The 15,552-nt window shown below is 28.1% G+C and overlaps 1 protein-coding gene across 2 annotated transcripts in view; it reads right to left on the bottom strand.

Annotated features, from left to right (window-relative positions):
* The window catches only part of LOC107446557 (uncharacterized), a 53,445-nt gene that overhangs the window by 35,679 nt on the left and 2,214 nt on the right, over positions 1 to 15,552 (bottom strand). Inside the window, exons 2-5 of one of the 2 annotated variants that reach the window (XM_016061233.4) lie at positions 12,425 to 12,504; positions 10,297 to 10,443; positions 6,888 to 7,049; positions 5,800 to 5,882 (exon numbers count right to left, since the gene is read on the bottom strand). In XM_016061233.4, coding sequence (XP_015916719.1) covers positions 5,800 to 5,882; positions 6,888 to 7,049; positions 10,297 to 10,443; positions 12,425 to 12,504 — 472 coding nt within the window. The remainder of the gene's footprint in view (positions 1 to 5,799; positions 5,883 to 6,887; positions 7,050 to 10,296; positions 10,444 to 12,424; positions 12,505 to 15,552) is intronic. The other variant, XM_016061234.4, reaches the window with a different exon arrangement.

Genomic DNA, 15,552 nt, shown 5'->3' with positions numbered 1-15,552 from the left:
TTTTTCAACAAAAATAAGCATCTTTTAAGCACTCAAAAAATATTGTTAATCAGTTTTCAAAAATTTTTTTTTTCATAATTTGGATCTGTGCAGTAATAAAAATTATTTTTCCTATTGTTTAAAGTTCTAAAATTTAAAAATGTAAAATCAATAAAATTTAGAAACACTTTCAAAAACTTCACATAATCATGAAAAAATAACTAGTTTCTGATAAATATTGCAGAGGAAATTGTCAAAATTAAGCATTTTTTGTAATATAGAACGACAATCGACATGGCCAAGAAAACATGTCTTTTTAAAGGATAGAAAATTAAGCAATTTTTTTTCACTCTGAATAAAAAAAGCACCTAAGCGGTTTTAAAAATCGAAAATAAAAAATAAGCATCTTAAAGAACTTAAAAACGCTAAGCATCCTGAAGTATTTGGTATGGATTAAAGACACAAGCCCCTACAGAGAAATTTTCACTTCATTCCTGCTGCGTGGAGAGCATTAAAAAAAAAAAAAAAAAAAAGGAGTCAAGAATATGAGTGGTTACTTTAAGGTCACAAGGCTATTGGAAGAAAAAGAATGACACATGCTTGATAACAATAGTGCTTATAAAACACTTTGCATTTTTCCTTTAAAAGAACTGTGTTCTTGAAATTTCACCTCTCCAAGCTTAATGTTTAGACACATTCTTACAAATCAAAAAAATACCTTAAAAGCACAAAGCAATTTCATTGAAAGATAAAATAGGGTTAAAAAAATATATTGTTTTCTTGTGATTAACAGTGATTTTTTTTCCAATCAAAAAAGTGATTCTAGTGCAGGACCGGATTTACGTATAAGCTAAATAAGCTGTAGCTTGGGGCCCCGAGACGGCAAGGGCCCCCAGATCCAACTTTTTCCTTCTTTTTCTAAAGTTTTATTCGGAGCTGGAGCCCTCTGAAGCCTAAAATACATTTTTTTTCTTTTTTACATAGGCGAACGCTTTTCAAAATCTAATAGAAGTGTTTACAAGTATAAAATAATTGTTACTCTTCACTTTTTTAACCAAAAGAGCAATAAAAAGTAATTTTGACTGATGAAAATATCCTGTAGCTTTCGTAGCTACCAGTGATGGGAGTAGTCCATGGATCCTAAAAAGCGGTACTCCATGGAGTAGTCACATAGCCGCCTCAATTTACACTGTGGGAAATGTTTTTAGCTTCTTTAAATTGCTGTGGGCTCTTTTGTCCACAGAAACACCCTTTTGTCTGATTTCTGGGCAAAAAATTTCTAGGGCTGTGGGAGAATCTTGTTTAGGGTCACTCTGCTTCGAAATTTCCGTTGTGTCTCATTGTCGTTAAAGAGCTTCTCGTTTAATTTTAACTTTTCTTTTTTGCAAAATATATGTTTTCCAATTTATTACAAAAGCTTTTTTTCCTTTTAATTATCCTAAATGTTTTAACTAGCTTAATTGTTTAATTTACTTAATTATTGTAAATGATTTTAATTTGTTATTTTCCAAATTAATCGTACATGAATCCGTGAACTCCTTTCTTTATTTAAATGGTGGGCCACCATTCAATTCCCTCTTTGACAGGCCCATCTGCCAAAATTCTTGATTTGGATTATTTTGGATGAAATTGAGATAACAGATGCGGTTTTACCTTAATTTTACTTACTGCTAATAGACAGAAGCAACATGTGATACTGTTTGATAGAGCATTGAAATCAAGTGATCATCAGCTAAACAAATGTTTAAATATATATGTGAAAAATATTGATCAAACCTCCTACCAAATTTTCCATGTATCCCCGAAATATGAATTATGTTTAATTTGTAAAATATTATATTTCGTACACAAAATTCATTTATTTAGTTAGCTTATGCTTTTATTGTTTATTGCTCATACTTGTTTCTATTTTTAACTCCCTGATTTTCGTTGTTATTATGTGTTTAAAGTTAATAAGGCATCTAAATTTTTTAATTTATAAGGATTTCAAATTTTTAAAGCTAAGTTGAAATAACTTCTTAAAATTGCAAATTGAAACTATTTATAAAATTTTGGCAGATTTGTTTTTATTTTAAATCTGTGCATTTAATTTAATAAAATAAAAACAAATAAAAAATAAGTTTAAAAAATATAAATAAATGGCTGGATTAAATATAAAACTGTGTTGTCAATGAAAAGGAACATATCTTTTAAACAATTTGAGTATTAATAAATTATTTAAGAATAAACAATTTTAAAAGGTAGAAAAGTTCTTTGATTTGTTTAAAAGGCAAATTTTGTCCCATCATTTGATCAAGAGACTATTTAACATCTGTTTCTAAGAAGCAGTAGGTCGCGTGTGGGTGTGTGGATGATGTAAGTAAAAGAGGCATACAAAAAAAGCCAATTTAACTTCAGTTAATGCCCTCGATATTATATTTTTAAACTCCTCACAAAAATGTAGTAAAAAAGATATATAAATTAATTGTCGCAAACAAATTCATATTAAGTAAGAACGAATCAAAAATGATATCGAAATATGCTGAATCACTAATGAGACAGGCGGGATGAAAGACATCGAAACCAATTTGATTAAATAGTAAAACTAGAAAGTGTTTCAAAAATCCGGACATGTATCAGGCTTCAATATTTTTCTTACTGCCACAAAATTTATCAGGGACAATTCGTTAGATTTCAATACTGGTTTTTCTTTAATTAAATATTAACTAATATTTGTCTTTCCAAGCTTTTCATTCTGTAATAACGAATGTCAAGCATTTAAAGTATCCAGTTCAAGAATGTCAAGTATCCAAATAACTTCATTTATTAAATTTAAAAAATAATAATGATAATAAATAAATATCCGCAAGGCAGGTGTGTATATTTGGGGCTGATGATTATGAAATCTAACACAAAACTGTGAGATCGCGGGTTCTATTCCAGCTGATGACAGTTTTTAATTATTATTTCTTAATACTGAAAAATGCATTTCTTATTTTTTTAAAGTATGCATGTTAAAAACTAATAATTTAACAAGTATTTAAAAAACTAGAAAGTTACACCCCCTGTTCATTTTGCACACTAACCCTCATGGTTGCTTCTGATTAATCATTGCAGATTAAGAGGAAAAACTGTTGATTTCCATCTTTTTATTCTACAAAAATTACGATTGAATTTCTATTTACATTTTGAAAATGACTAAAATTTGGCAAATCAATAAAATTGGTACCTCCTGCAGAGTTATTACCCAGTGAAGATGGACTCAAGGGCACTGTGTTCGAATACCAGTGTTGACTGGTCGATACGAATTCTACACCCGGCTTACACCAGCCACTGTGCCGAAGTAAAATATCCTCCGTGGTAGACGGATCATAGGTCCCCTTGTTGTCAGACTGACAGTGGAAAGCTTTTGTGGTTTTCATCATCATGTAACTTAAATGCTGGTCAGTTCCATCAAAACGTCCCCCTCCAAGACAAAAATTTCTTCCAATACTTGATCCTGGAGTTCCCTTGTGTTCTGAATTGAGTTTAAAATTAGAAGTCTAATAAGTCGAACATTAGTAATCGTAAACTCGAAATTGGGTTGGCTGTTCAATGACTATTATAAAATAAACTAATAATTTGGCCGGAAAAGCCTGGTTGGCAGGGCGTTGAACTCGTGTTTGTGAGAATGGGATTTCGAATCTAGCCGGCCGAAGAATACCCATGTATAAAATGGTGACTGGTGCATGTTAAATCTGACGTGGTCACAAAGTCCTCTAAGTTCTCACAACAAATCAATACCTCTTGTCTTCTGCATTGTGTTCAAAATTATAAGGTGATTATTCAATATTATACAGAGTTAAACATTTGTAGTGGTAAACTCAAATTAAGTCGGTTGTTCAACGGCGGTTATAAAAAAAAATAAAACTAATAATCAAATTGTATTTTCTTATGTTCTTTCTAACTCCTTGCTTATTTTTGACACACATTCATAATTTCATGTTTCTAAGTCATAGAGCAGCAAAGCGAAATGTAACGTTTAAAAAAGAAACAATTCAGAAAAAAAAAGAAATCATTTAAAATTCCAAATAACATAGATTCAGAATTTCAAGAAAGAAAAAAAAACTCTGTTAAACATATAATGGTTCTTCTAACACGCCAAATCTTTACTCTCTGCTTAGGATGTTCTTAAAATGAGTTTCTGTTTTTTTCCTCGTTCAAAAAATATGTGTAATAATGGAAAGGCTCTACATTATAGTCCCATCACAATCAATATATTTAACAATCAAGCAATATTATCAAATTTTTAATAATATAATGTTAATATTCAGCAATAAAAAATACGACAGTTTACTTTAGGTGTATGGAAATAGAATTGAACTTAAAAGGGCCCCATCATTTTCAGTAGCTTAGGGCCCCGCCAAGCTTAAATCCGGCCCTGTTCTAGTGATTGACAGATTTTAAACAGGGAGCGTAGCCAAATCTTTCAACAAAAAATATTTAAGTATTTTTTAAGCACTAAACAATATTTTTCAGTACTATATACCACATTAACAAAATTCGAAATAATATTCAGACTTTACATGATCATGATAAAATAACTTGTTTCTGACAAAGTACTCCTTTCTTGATTATATTAGCCATTAAAAAATGATAAAGAGATTTTTCAATTTGATTTCAGAGGGTGGAAAATGAAGCTTGAAATTGAGAATATAATGCAAAATGCAGCAGAGTTGCACATGATAGTGCAAGAATAATTCCCGCTGAATCCAGCTCACTATACGCACACGCGGACTCGCATGTATTTCATCAAACAGGCAAAATGATTGGTGCCATCATAAGCTACGGAACATCTGTCCGCCGAAATGCATTGTGTTTGAATGAATTGTGAAAACGTTGAATAAACAATGGGAAAAACACGCTTTTGCATAATATGTGTCAAAAATCAACATGGTAAAGAAGACAAATATTGAAAAGAGAAAAATTAAGCATTTTTTAAAAACACCCAATAAAAAAAGCACCTTTAGGGATTTTTAAAAAATGAAAATAAGCCAGGGGTGCTAGTGTTACAAAGTGAAAAATCCTGAAAATTCTATGAGTAATAACAAACATCAATTCATATGCTATACATGTTTAATAAAATTTTTTGAACTAAGATTGACAATTAAATGACATACTAATGATGAATATCACACTTTTATAGTAACTAATTTAAAAAAAATAATAATTCTTACAAGAACCTCAATATTGGATTTTTAAAACATGTGAATATGAAGAGCAATGTACGAGTTTTAAATCTAGTGAATGCGATTCACAATCTAACTTTTAAATCAGGTAAATCCAAAAATCGATGTTTAATATTAAAATCGCGAGAATATGAACTGTGATATTAGTTGATTACGGTGCAGTTTCAAATATAAATAATGGCAAAAATCCAAAAAAATGAAAATGGCGAAAGAAAATTTTTAAGCGTCTCGATAACGTGATTTGGCAAAATTTTAAACAATTAAAATTCAGGTGCCAGAACTCTTTAAATATTACTCTAAGTTTTTACTCTTGCCTTAAATTTTAGATTTGAGCAAAAATTTCGGTGGGTGATAAGTTTTGATTAGTGGATCAATGGTATTGGGCACAAATCAATGGTATTGAGAAGCGTGGAATTCGCAAACAAATCACCACTCAGAATTTTTAGACCAGGAAGAAGGATATGAAAAATCTGGAATTTTGGGGTAAAATCACTCCTGATAAGCACCTTTAAACACTTTTTAAAAAGGCTACGCACCCTGTTAAAGTAGAAAAATGTATAGAACAAATCATTATGTTAAAGAATAAAGAAATTAAAGCCAGAAAATGTCTTACCAACAATCAGTCATAAAGATCTCAGCCACAGAACAATAAGCATCTGATAATATTCTACTTAAAGATCTTTTATCTTTCTTATTCTAAAAGATGGTAGACACATATTAGTCAATAGGTTCTAAAATACATTACTCACAAATAAATAGGATTCCTGATCCTGATCCTTGTCATAAAATATTTTATTCTTATTTCTTCATTACCACTTCTCAATTGTCACTTAGATTACTGCTTTTTAAAAATCATCAGATTATCTTAACACTCTGTTGACTAACTATTTCACACAGAAACTACGTCATGTCACCGACTATTATTTCGTAATTGAATATAAAAATAAAGTAAAACATTCTAAACATTATTTAAAGGCCCAAACGTTATTGATCGATGATGGCATTGCTTGACCATCGCAAGTGCAAAAAAGTTTAACAACGGTCAACAACGTTTGGGCAGAAAAAGATTATTCAACTCATCACCAGTCAACAATGTGTTAAAGTAATTTTGATACCCATTTCCGATCAGGTCATTAAAAACACATTATTATTGTTTCTAAAAATGGCTTATTACCCAATTGACCCTTTTGTGAATATGCTATGATTTCTAAGATAATTTCACAATTTTATTACTTGATAATTACTTAAAATACACTGTTATATTAATTACAAGAACAAAATAATGCTAAAGAGTAAAGATTGCAAAACAGACACTATAACAGAATTCAAAATTTAACTATTTAAAATATTTGGAAGTAAAACAGACACCTCTTAAAACATATGATTGTATGACACACATAGTAAAAGATTCCTTAAAGCATTTGCTTAATGCTATAAGGAACCTTAAGTTATGAGAAAACTAGAGCTCAAACATAGAGTTCAAATAAATATAAAATCTTTTAGATTTTTTTTTTAGACAAAAATCTAACCAACTATAGTTCTATTTCTATTTAACCAACTTCCTGTGTATATGTTCATTGGATTTTTTTTATGCCGAGATATTGAAGTTGTAGTTAAGTACAAAATATGTATTTTTTTTTTACTACTGGCAACAGATATATACAACTCTACATAAAAAATAAAGCTGCAAATTAAACATACCTCAGAAGGTTCCATATTTTCAGAATTTTCCAATTCTTTCAGTATAATCTCGATACCCTTTTGGTAATAATTTAGTGATTCTTCTCCTTCAGAGAGCTGGCCCATTGAAAAATATTTTGAGAATCCCTTATCAGGCATTAGTTCAATGCATTTTTTTAAAAGCTATAATTCATGTAAAGAAAAACTAAAACATGCAAAAAGCCATTAAGCAATGAATTACTTAGAAAAACAAGATTTTCACTTGAATAGTTAAAAGTCATACAAATTTCAGTCTCATATGTATATATTTCTGGTTTTTTAAATAAAATTTCAAATTTTTTTTTTTAAAAAAACTGTTGTTTGTTATTTTTTTACTTATTATTCCCCCCTTTTTTTCCATATGTCTTTAATTTTTCTTTGTTTTCACATTTCTAAATCCATCGACTCGTTTAACTATTCATTCATTTATTTTGTAATTCAGTTTGATATAAATTGTGTTTTTTTGCTACTAGCTAAAAACCTAGCAAAACCCTTAATAAATAGTAATGAATTTCTTATAATTTAAAATATTTTCATAGAAAATGTACATGGAACATTTTACAGGGATTACCTATTTAAATTTCTTTTTTACAGATCTACTTAACATAATACTTTAAAATTTTATTGAATTCAATAAAGGAGAAATGCAATGTTTTTGTTTTAAGAAAAAAAAGAAGGTAGGGCGATTAGTAACAATGACAAACAATTATTTTAAACTTCTGACTGTTTCTAAATATTTTGCTGTTTATTGTTATTAATTTTTAAATTAGAAATAAAAAAATTTTAATGTTTTTTTAAAAAAAAATAATAATAAAAAAAGTCATTAAATTATTAAATTATTCCTAGTATTATTAAAGTATTCCTAGTAACTCATTCATTTTTGAAAATTGACCCACACAAAGTTGGTACATTTTAGTTTGAATTAATTTAGATTTGTATTTAATAGCACGATTTTGATAAATTTCAGAAGGCACCATTATAACTTCAGACTTTAGTTATTGATAATTATTTAACTTTAATTTCATTCCTACATTTTAGTGAGGTTTTAGCATTGCCTATTTATATAGCTAAATTTCACATGAAATTTGGCCCCAGAGCAGTGTCACAGTTTATGAAACTCTAAGGGTATTAAATTCATTTTATCTTCTTCTTTCAATAATCTGCATTAAATTTTTCGAAGATATTGCACTATTAAATCAGATTCTTAACCAGAGTTGGGATTTCTAAAGGAAAAAGTATATTTCTAATGGAAAAGAACAGGAAGTAACTAAAATCTAAAAATGACCAATAAAATTGTTTAGTAATAAGTATTAGCTTAAATTTAAACACATAAAATTTTATATAGTAGAAAAAAGTTAAAAGCTTCCCTTCATATTTACTCGTTTATAAAAAATAACTGTTTTAATATTTTACTTTTATACAGAATATTAACGTTTATTTTAACGATTATAATGTATATTTTTAAAAAGATTGTCTTATTTTCCTAAGTTAACTTTTACCATTATTTAGATAAACAAAATTTGTTACTGTTCCTAATACAGTATTAGATTAACAGGATTTGAATCTTAAAATCATATGCTTTAATAATTACTTTTCTAATAAGGAATCCCTCCCATTTATCTGTAAAAATTCATTTTTACTGCTAACACTGAGTATGTGAACGGAACTTGCAAAATTCAGTAACTGTTGCAGTCTCATCGAAAGATGTGAGAGCCCCCTAGTGAATACGAATAAGATTCAATAACTTTCAAGAACAGTTTGAATGTGAACGGTCACTTGATACAAGCGCTTGGCGCTTTTCTCTCTTTTGTAACTCATCTACTTTTGTTGTTCATCTTTTATTGTTATGTTTATTAAATTACACTAAAATGTTAATTAGCTTGGTCTTCATTCGTACTTAGATATTTATTGTTAAATATATTGTATGCCAAGACCGAAAACAAAAGAGTAAGGTTAGTCTTACTGCTTCAAATCATTCAGAACACAGCAAGTGATACCTTCCCTTGATTCATTTTTTGGAAGTAGTGACGCCTCCAGTATAGAACAGTAATCATGAAGATGGGTTACGATTGAAATTAAATGGCACTAAAAATAATCAGTTACTTGAACAGATATGATTTGGATTGAAATGACATTGCACCCATTTACTTACTAGAATTCTAATATAAAAATCTATAAATCAATAAACAAATAACTAACTTTAAAACAGAGACATGAAATAATAAAAAAATGATTAGTTTCACTTTAAAATTGTCAGTAACCACCCAGATGGAAGTCAATTTAAGTGGATGAAGTTAAACCATGCATTTTTTGTAGTAAACACTCTAAACTAAATCAATTAATCAGAAACAAAATGATTACTCTACAGAATAAAATGAATTAAAATTGAATTGTAAATGAGCAATTACTTGAACAAATGAATCTGAACTTCAAACATAGAAAAGACACGTGATTAACCCAAAGCATGTACAAAAATTAATGATTTATTGGAGCGAACAATAATTTTAAATCGTGAAATAGTAAAAAATCATTAGTTGCATTAAAAAATAATCAGCAATAATAACAATGGAGCTGATTGAAAATAAATAAAGCACTAAAAAAAATTAATACTGTGTGACATATCTTTTTTTAAAAGTAGTAACAATTAATTGTAAAACCAGCTCTCAAAGAGAAAAATTTTGTAATAATCTTGAAAAAATAAATAAATAGAAAACTTAGTGACTAGAGCTGTTAAGTAAGAAAAAAAGTCTCACATAAAAGGAAGCAATAAAATAAACAATACATAGTATTAGTATATTAATCAGAACAAATAATAAATACTTTTAGTTTATAAGATTGCTGACAAAGCATTTTCTCAGAAGAAGATTGAAGCAAATGTTAGAATTACTATTAACAATTAACTATAGAGGCAGGACATTTTTAGTGCAAGTAAAATTACTGATTAATGTAGTTGTTTTGTAATACATTTTATTAATTGCAGCTTTGCTTATTAAATCATGTAGTTATTAAAAATTATATTATTTTTAAGAAAAGTTAACACAGTGATCAACAAAGCCCAATAACTACCATGCAGATAGATATCAAAAATATTCAAAGAAAGAATTTAAAAAAAATAAAATTATAATATAAGAAACTAACAAAATACAGTACATTTGGCAGCTATGGTATTTATAAACTGGTTTTAAAAAAATCTTTAAATTCTATTTTAAGATAAATTACAAGTATTTTGAGTTGCAAGATCAATATATTCATTTTTAAAAGAATAAAGTATTAGAAGGCCCTAAACATACTGATAAAAAAAAAACTTTTTAAACAAGTAAAAATTGAGGTTACTGAATATAATGTTAAACTAAGTAAAAATAAAGAACATCCCAACCATTTCAAAGGATACACATTGAGCTTCAACCCATTCACCTTTTTCTATTTTAACGCCAGCTAACATCTCAAGAGCCTTTGAGTTAGTTGGAGTTTTAATAAGAGCCTCATTTAATTTAAGCTCTGCTTCATCGTAATTAAAACTGTCAACTTCAGCTTCCGCCTTTTAAATTCATAATAAAAATTCTGTTATTTTCATGATAAAAATAAAAAATTTATAAGAATACAACACTAAATTTAATTTGAATAACAAGGGATTTCGACATTTATATGAGATATCAGAAGTGAGTCAGTGTATGAGTCAAGTGCAGACATGGGTGCAAGTTGGAAAAAAGGCCAAGACTGAAAATTTTTTGACTGAAATACCTAACATACGCAATACCCCCTCGACATATGCAAACTGTCTAAGAAAGCTTTACCATAATACATCAAGTTTAAATACTGTACAAAAAATATTTATTCATCTGTCTTTTGATAAAATAACAACAGGACATAAGAAAGTAGACCAATAACGTAGACCTAAAAAATATTTTTAAGGACAGAAAAAAAATTCCGATTTCCGTCTTTGAGTCAGTTTTGTTTCCGTCTTACTTCCGTCCGCGGACATTTTCGAAAGACGGAAATCCGTCCTGGGGACGGAAGACTTGCACCCATGAGTGCAGATGAAATCGGAAAACCTGCTGTTATACTTTTAGTTTAAAAGATTATCAACTGATTCAAATACAAAGGAAGGGCAGGAATAAGGAAATTTTTTATTGATTTGGAACAGCATGAAATGCCTTTAGGGTGTTCTTCCATAATAATGGTGACTGATGCACATTAAATCTGTCGAGGTTACAAAGTCCTTAAATTCCCCATAACAAATCAATACCTCCTGGGGCACATATCCAGAAGTTCCCTTGTCTTCTGGATTGGGATCAAAATTACAAGGATACAGAGTTGAACATTGGTAGTTGTTAACCTAGAATTGAGTCGACTGTTCAACGACGGTTATTAAAAAAAATGTAATATCTGGAATGATTTAACATTATTGACATAGGCAAACTTTCCCAGAACAGCAGAAAATGACAGAGGGAACAGGACTGAGTATTTAACTAGGACTAATTATACTCTTGCATTAAGAAAAAACAGCAATATAATTTGATACTCAGAACTATTTTCACTCTTTCATTTTGCTATTAAAATTCAGAATAAAAATAAATGAGTACCATTGCTGTATATAATTTTCTTTTTCGTATCCCCTTTACGATTTTTTTCCTCTCTTTTCTTTTGAGTATCTGACGTGCTATAGCTGCGTAAGCTGAATCCCACATACTAGTAAAATACATAGGATTGGTAGTTTAATTTAAACTATTTTTTACCTTACACTACCTCAGCTGCAAAAAAAAAAAAAAAACTACCAATTATTTCTGAACTGTTATAAGTAGTTAACTATTTGAAATTTATACATTATTTTAATAATTTTGAGGCAGAGTAATTTCAGGGAAATAATAGTTCTTGCTGCTATGACTAGATATATTTTTTATTACAAATTTAGGCTTTTCCTAACTTTTGAGAGCACTGTATGAGTATCAAGTAAAGGTTCAAACCTTGTTATAATTTTTTTTTTCTTTTTTTTTTTTAAAGTGATGTGGAATTACATGCTTCAAAAGAGTTGGTCATCATTGAAATTTGTACTGAAAATCCTACCAATAACAAGTAAAAACATGAAGTTAATTTAAAAAATCAACTAACTTTTATCTGGAATTAACAAAACCAACATAGTAATAACTAGAAGAAAATAACTTTGAAAACTAAACAAAACTGATAATTGGTAAAATTGAATTATCCTAATCCCGATGGCAACTACAAAATTTAGTCTTGGTTTGATATTATATAACAAAAGAATCATTTTGAACATATTTTTAATTAAATATAGTACACCATTTAATGAATATATGCAACATAATTTAATACCTAACCATTTTAATGATCTAATAATCAATCTATGAAATGACAAAAATATTAATAAAATTAAAATACAAATCAAATACTAGGTATTAGCTAAGAAAATTTTTTGAAACACTTCTCTAAAACAAATAAACCTAATACAGTAACATCTCTTTAAATGGAATTTGCTTTTCCTTAAAATAATTAGTAATTACCTCTTCTAATAAAGCCTTGACATAATGATCCTCTTTTTGGTTTTCAGTCAGTAATGACTCAGCTTCTTGTTTTTTTGCTGCTGAAAAATTGGAGAAAAAAAACATTTTGAGAAAGTGATAAATGAAAATAGCCATGGACCATTATATACTTAACGTTAAAAAAATTCATACTAAATTATGTATTAAAACTATTAGGATAGCACCTAATATAAAAAATTTAAGAGCAAAAATAGATATGCAAGTATTAAATAATTAAATTTCAAACTCTATAGATTTTGAAGAAAACATATTTTGGACATTTAGATAAAATTATGTAAGCTCGTAAAGTTTTCGCTTAAACTAAAAAAATAAAATAAATACATTGATCTGAAACAGGAGGTAAACCATTTTGTATTAAAGAGAGAGGGGAAAAAAAGTGACAGTCTGTAGTTCTATAGAATGGGAATCCATTCGAATTTTATTCAAAACACCAAATTATACATATCTGGTGTTAAAATTAGTATACAAAATTATAAGACAAAAATTATAAAAAAACAAACAAATAATTTTGTATAAATTATTGATACAATATTTGTAAAAATGTGACGCAAAGTTTATTTCGGCAATTTATGAAGAATCTTGTACTGAAATCATAAAGTAAAATAAATATAAAATATAACGATAAAATGAGCTATGAAACTAGATACAGAAGAAAAGTGCGCATATGCTAGCCGGGAAACAGGTTTGTTGTCACATGCGGTGTGAAGGTACTTGCAACAGAGGAGAAAAATCGTGTTTCGCATCGCTGTTGCGCTCGGTGTGTAGGCACTTTAAGACAGCGACATTGTCGCAGAATAGTACAGAGTTCTTGCGGAAAGATTTTTCTTCTAAAAAGCAAAAAAATTTACATTTCCTTTCTACAGAAATTTACACAGAATATTTGAATCATGCATTTAAATAATCACTTTTTTTTTCACACCGACATACAATTTACGGCTGTTATAGATATTGATTTTCCTGTGGTTTTTAAATATCTCAAAATATTTCAAAGAGTACGGAAAGTTCGAATGGTGCATTTGAGTATTTACTAATTAAGAAAATAATTCCATCGAATTTTTGGCAGTTATTGCTATTGATTTGCCCATAGTTCTTAAATTCGATATCTCTTATACGATATTAGTTATTACAACAGCCTAATCTGGAAATGAAACACTCATTTGAGGAGTCTGATTCACGTGATTTCATCTGCGATCTTTTTTCGGCAATTAGATAGGTTATATTAGACAGTAGCAATTAGATTACTACAGATTTCATGATTTTTAATTATTTTCTTTTAAATGATTATTTACCAAATGCAAAGAAGGAAGTAATTTGTGCATTTCCCTTCCCCCAACAAAATGCAAGAATATCACCCATATTAGAATAAAAAATTATTACAAGTTCAATTTAAAAAATATATAGTTTTTCTTTCGTAAACACTTTTGTTATTTTAAATTAGTAGCATATATGTTTATTATTAAAAGTATCTTGCCAAAAGATATTAGTGCTAGAGTTTTGGCGCAGATAGCTCGAAAAAATTCTGCCACAGGGCATATGTACATAATTTTCACATCTAATAAAAATAGCATAAAATAGAAAAGAAAATTTATGATTACAGTCTAAGTTTATATGATGAGACATTTCCTTTATCTTCATATAAAATAAGTTATAAATTTTTTTACATGTATTCCAATATTTTGATTATCTTCATATTTGTAATTTAAATAAAACTAGAAAATACCTTTGATTTAATTATTTTACTACTTCTACGTAAACTCCAAAAGTATACCAGTTTCTACAGAATTTTAAAGACAAATTGTTCTCAATAAAGCAAGATTGATTATCATAACATGATTAAACAAAGAGGATACAAATATAGAATCTGTGCAACTGGACATCTGGTTGAATTTCATCTTATTTTAAATCTTTTAAACAGAGTTTTTTTTTAAAAAAAATATTTAAAAAAAAAAAACAGTTTTTTAAAAAAAATATATATATAAAAAAAAACAATTTGGTGGATTTTATTGAGCTTTTTTTGTTGTTGATTTTTTAAGATATTACTTAGTTTAACACTCCTTAGATTTAATTTTTAACTTAAAAGAGATTTAATAAAAAGAAAACTTTTTTTTGAAAAAAAAAAAAAAAAAAAACAATTAAGTTATGAATTAAACTAAAAAAGTTTTAATTTAATTGCAGTACCATCTTTTCATGCTGGTATTAATAAAAAACTCTTAAATTAATTCTTTCCTTGAGTAAAAATAAAATAATAATATTGGGATCAGAGAAATATGCTTGTTTTCTGCTTTATCTATTTATTATTAAACATTCATAAGCTATAGCTTCATTTTTCAGTTATAAAGTAAGCCTTTTGCAGGCCAACTAACTAAACTACTGTTTATTTAACATTGTTCTTAATAGTTTGAGAATTACTCTTTAAATTATATATTCATAGTTAGCTTTGATTTGAAAATTCCAGAATCAATACATTTAAGATAAATATGAAAATCCTTAAATCTATTTCTTCTTTATCTTATTCTCTATTTTGATTATTTTTATAAAAAAAAAAAACATTTGAGTGCGGGCTTTATAGTGTTCCTTTTTTTATTTTTAAGAAAACACACCCGAGTTTCATTGTACTTGTGGGTGGGTCATTAATCGTGCTTTTAAGATATCACTATAACCTTGTAATCTAAGTAAGATACTTTTGTAACAAAATCTAAGAATCCATCATCTAATGCATTTTTGCAATCTAACCATCCTATGACTATGAAATATGTTTCAAGAAACAGCTAATTGAAATACTCCAGCTTTCGGTACAGATGCTATATTTTTCAGATTCAGCAAGATTTCTGTGCTGCTACTAGCAGGCAGCAAAAAAAAAAAAAAAAAAAGATCCAATTTTGACAACTAGACTACAACAACAGAAAAAAAATTCATAGAAAGGAGCAAACTCAAAGTCACCCCAGGTAAACTGTGAATAAATTTTTTTTTATTAAAAAAACTTTCCATGCCTTGCCAATGTAAGTTTGCGCAAACAGACACAGATATATCCCCTCTCACTCTAGACTGATTATTTTTTCACAACTTTGTAAATATTTGATCATTATATG

The sequence above is a fragment of the Parasteatoda tepidariorum genome, chromosome 10 (genome assembly GCF_982258835.1).
Source record: "Parasteatoda tepidariorum strain Cologne lab strain chromosome 10, Ptep-v5.0, whole genome shotgun sequence".
NCBI classification, from domain to species: Eukaryota; Metazoa; Arthropoda; class Arachnida; order Araneae; family Theridiidae; genus Parasteatoda; species Parasteatoda tepidariorum.
The sequence above is the reverse complement of the archived record's forward strand: the minus strand, read 5'-3'. Positions and strand labels throughout refer to the sequence as shown.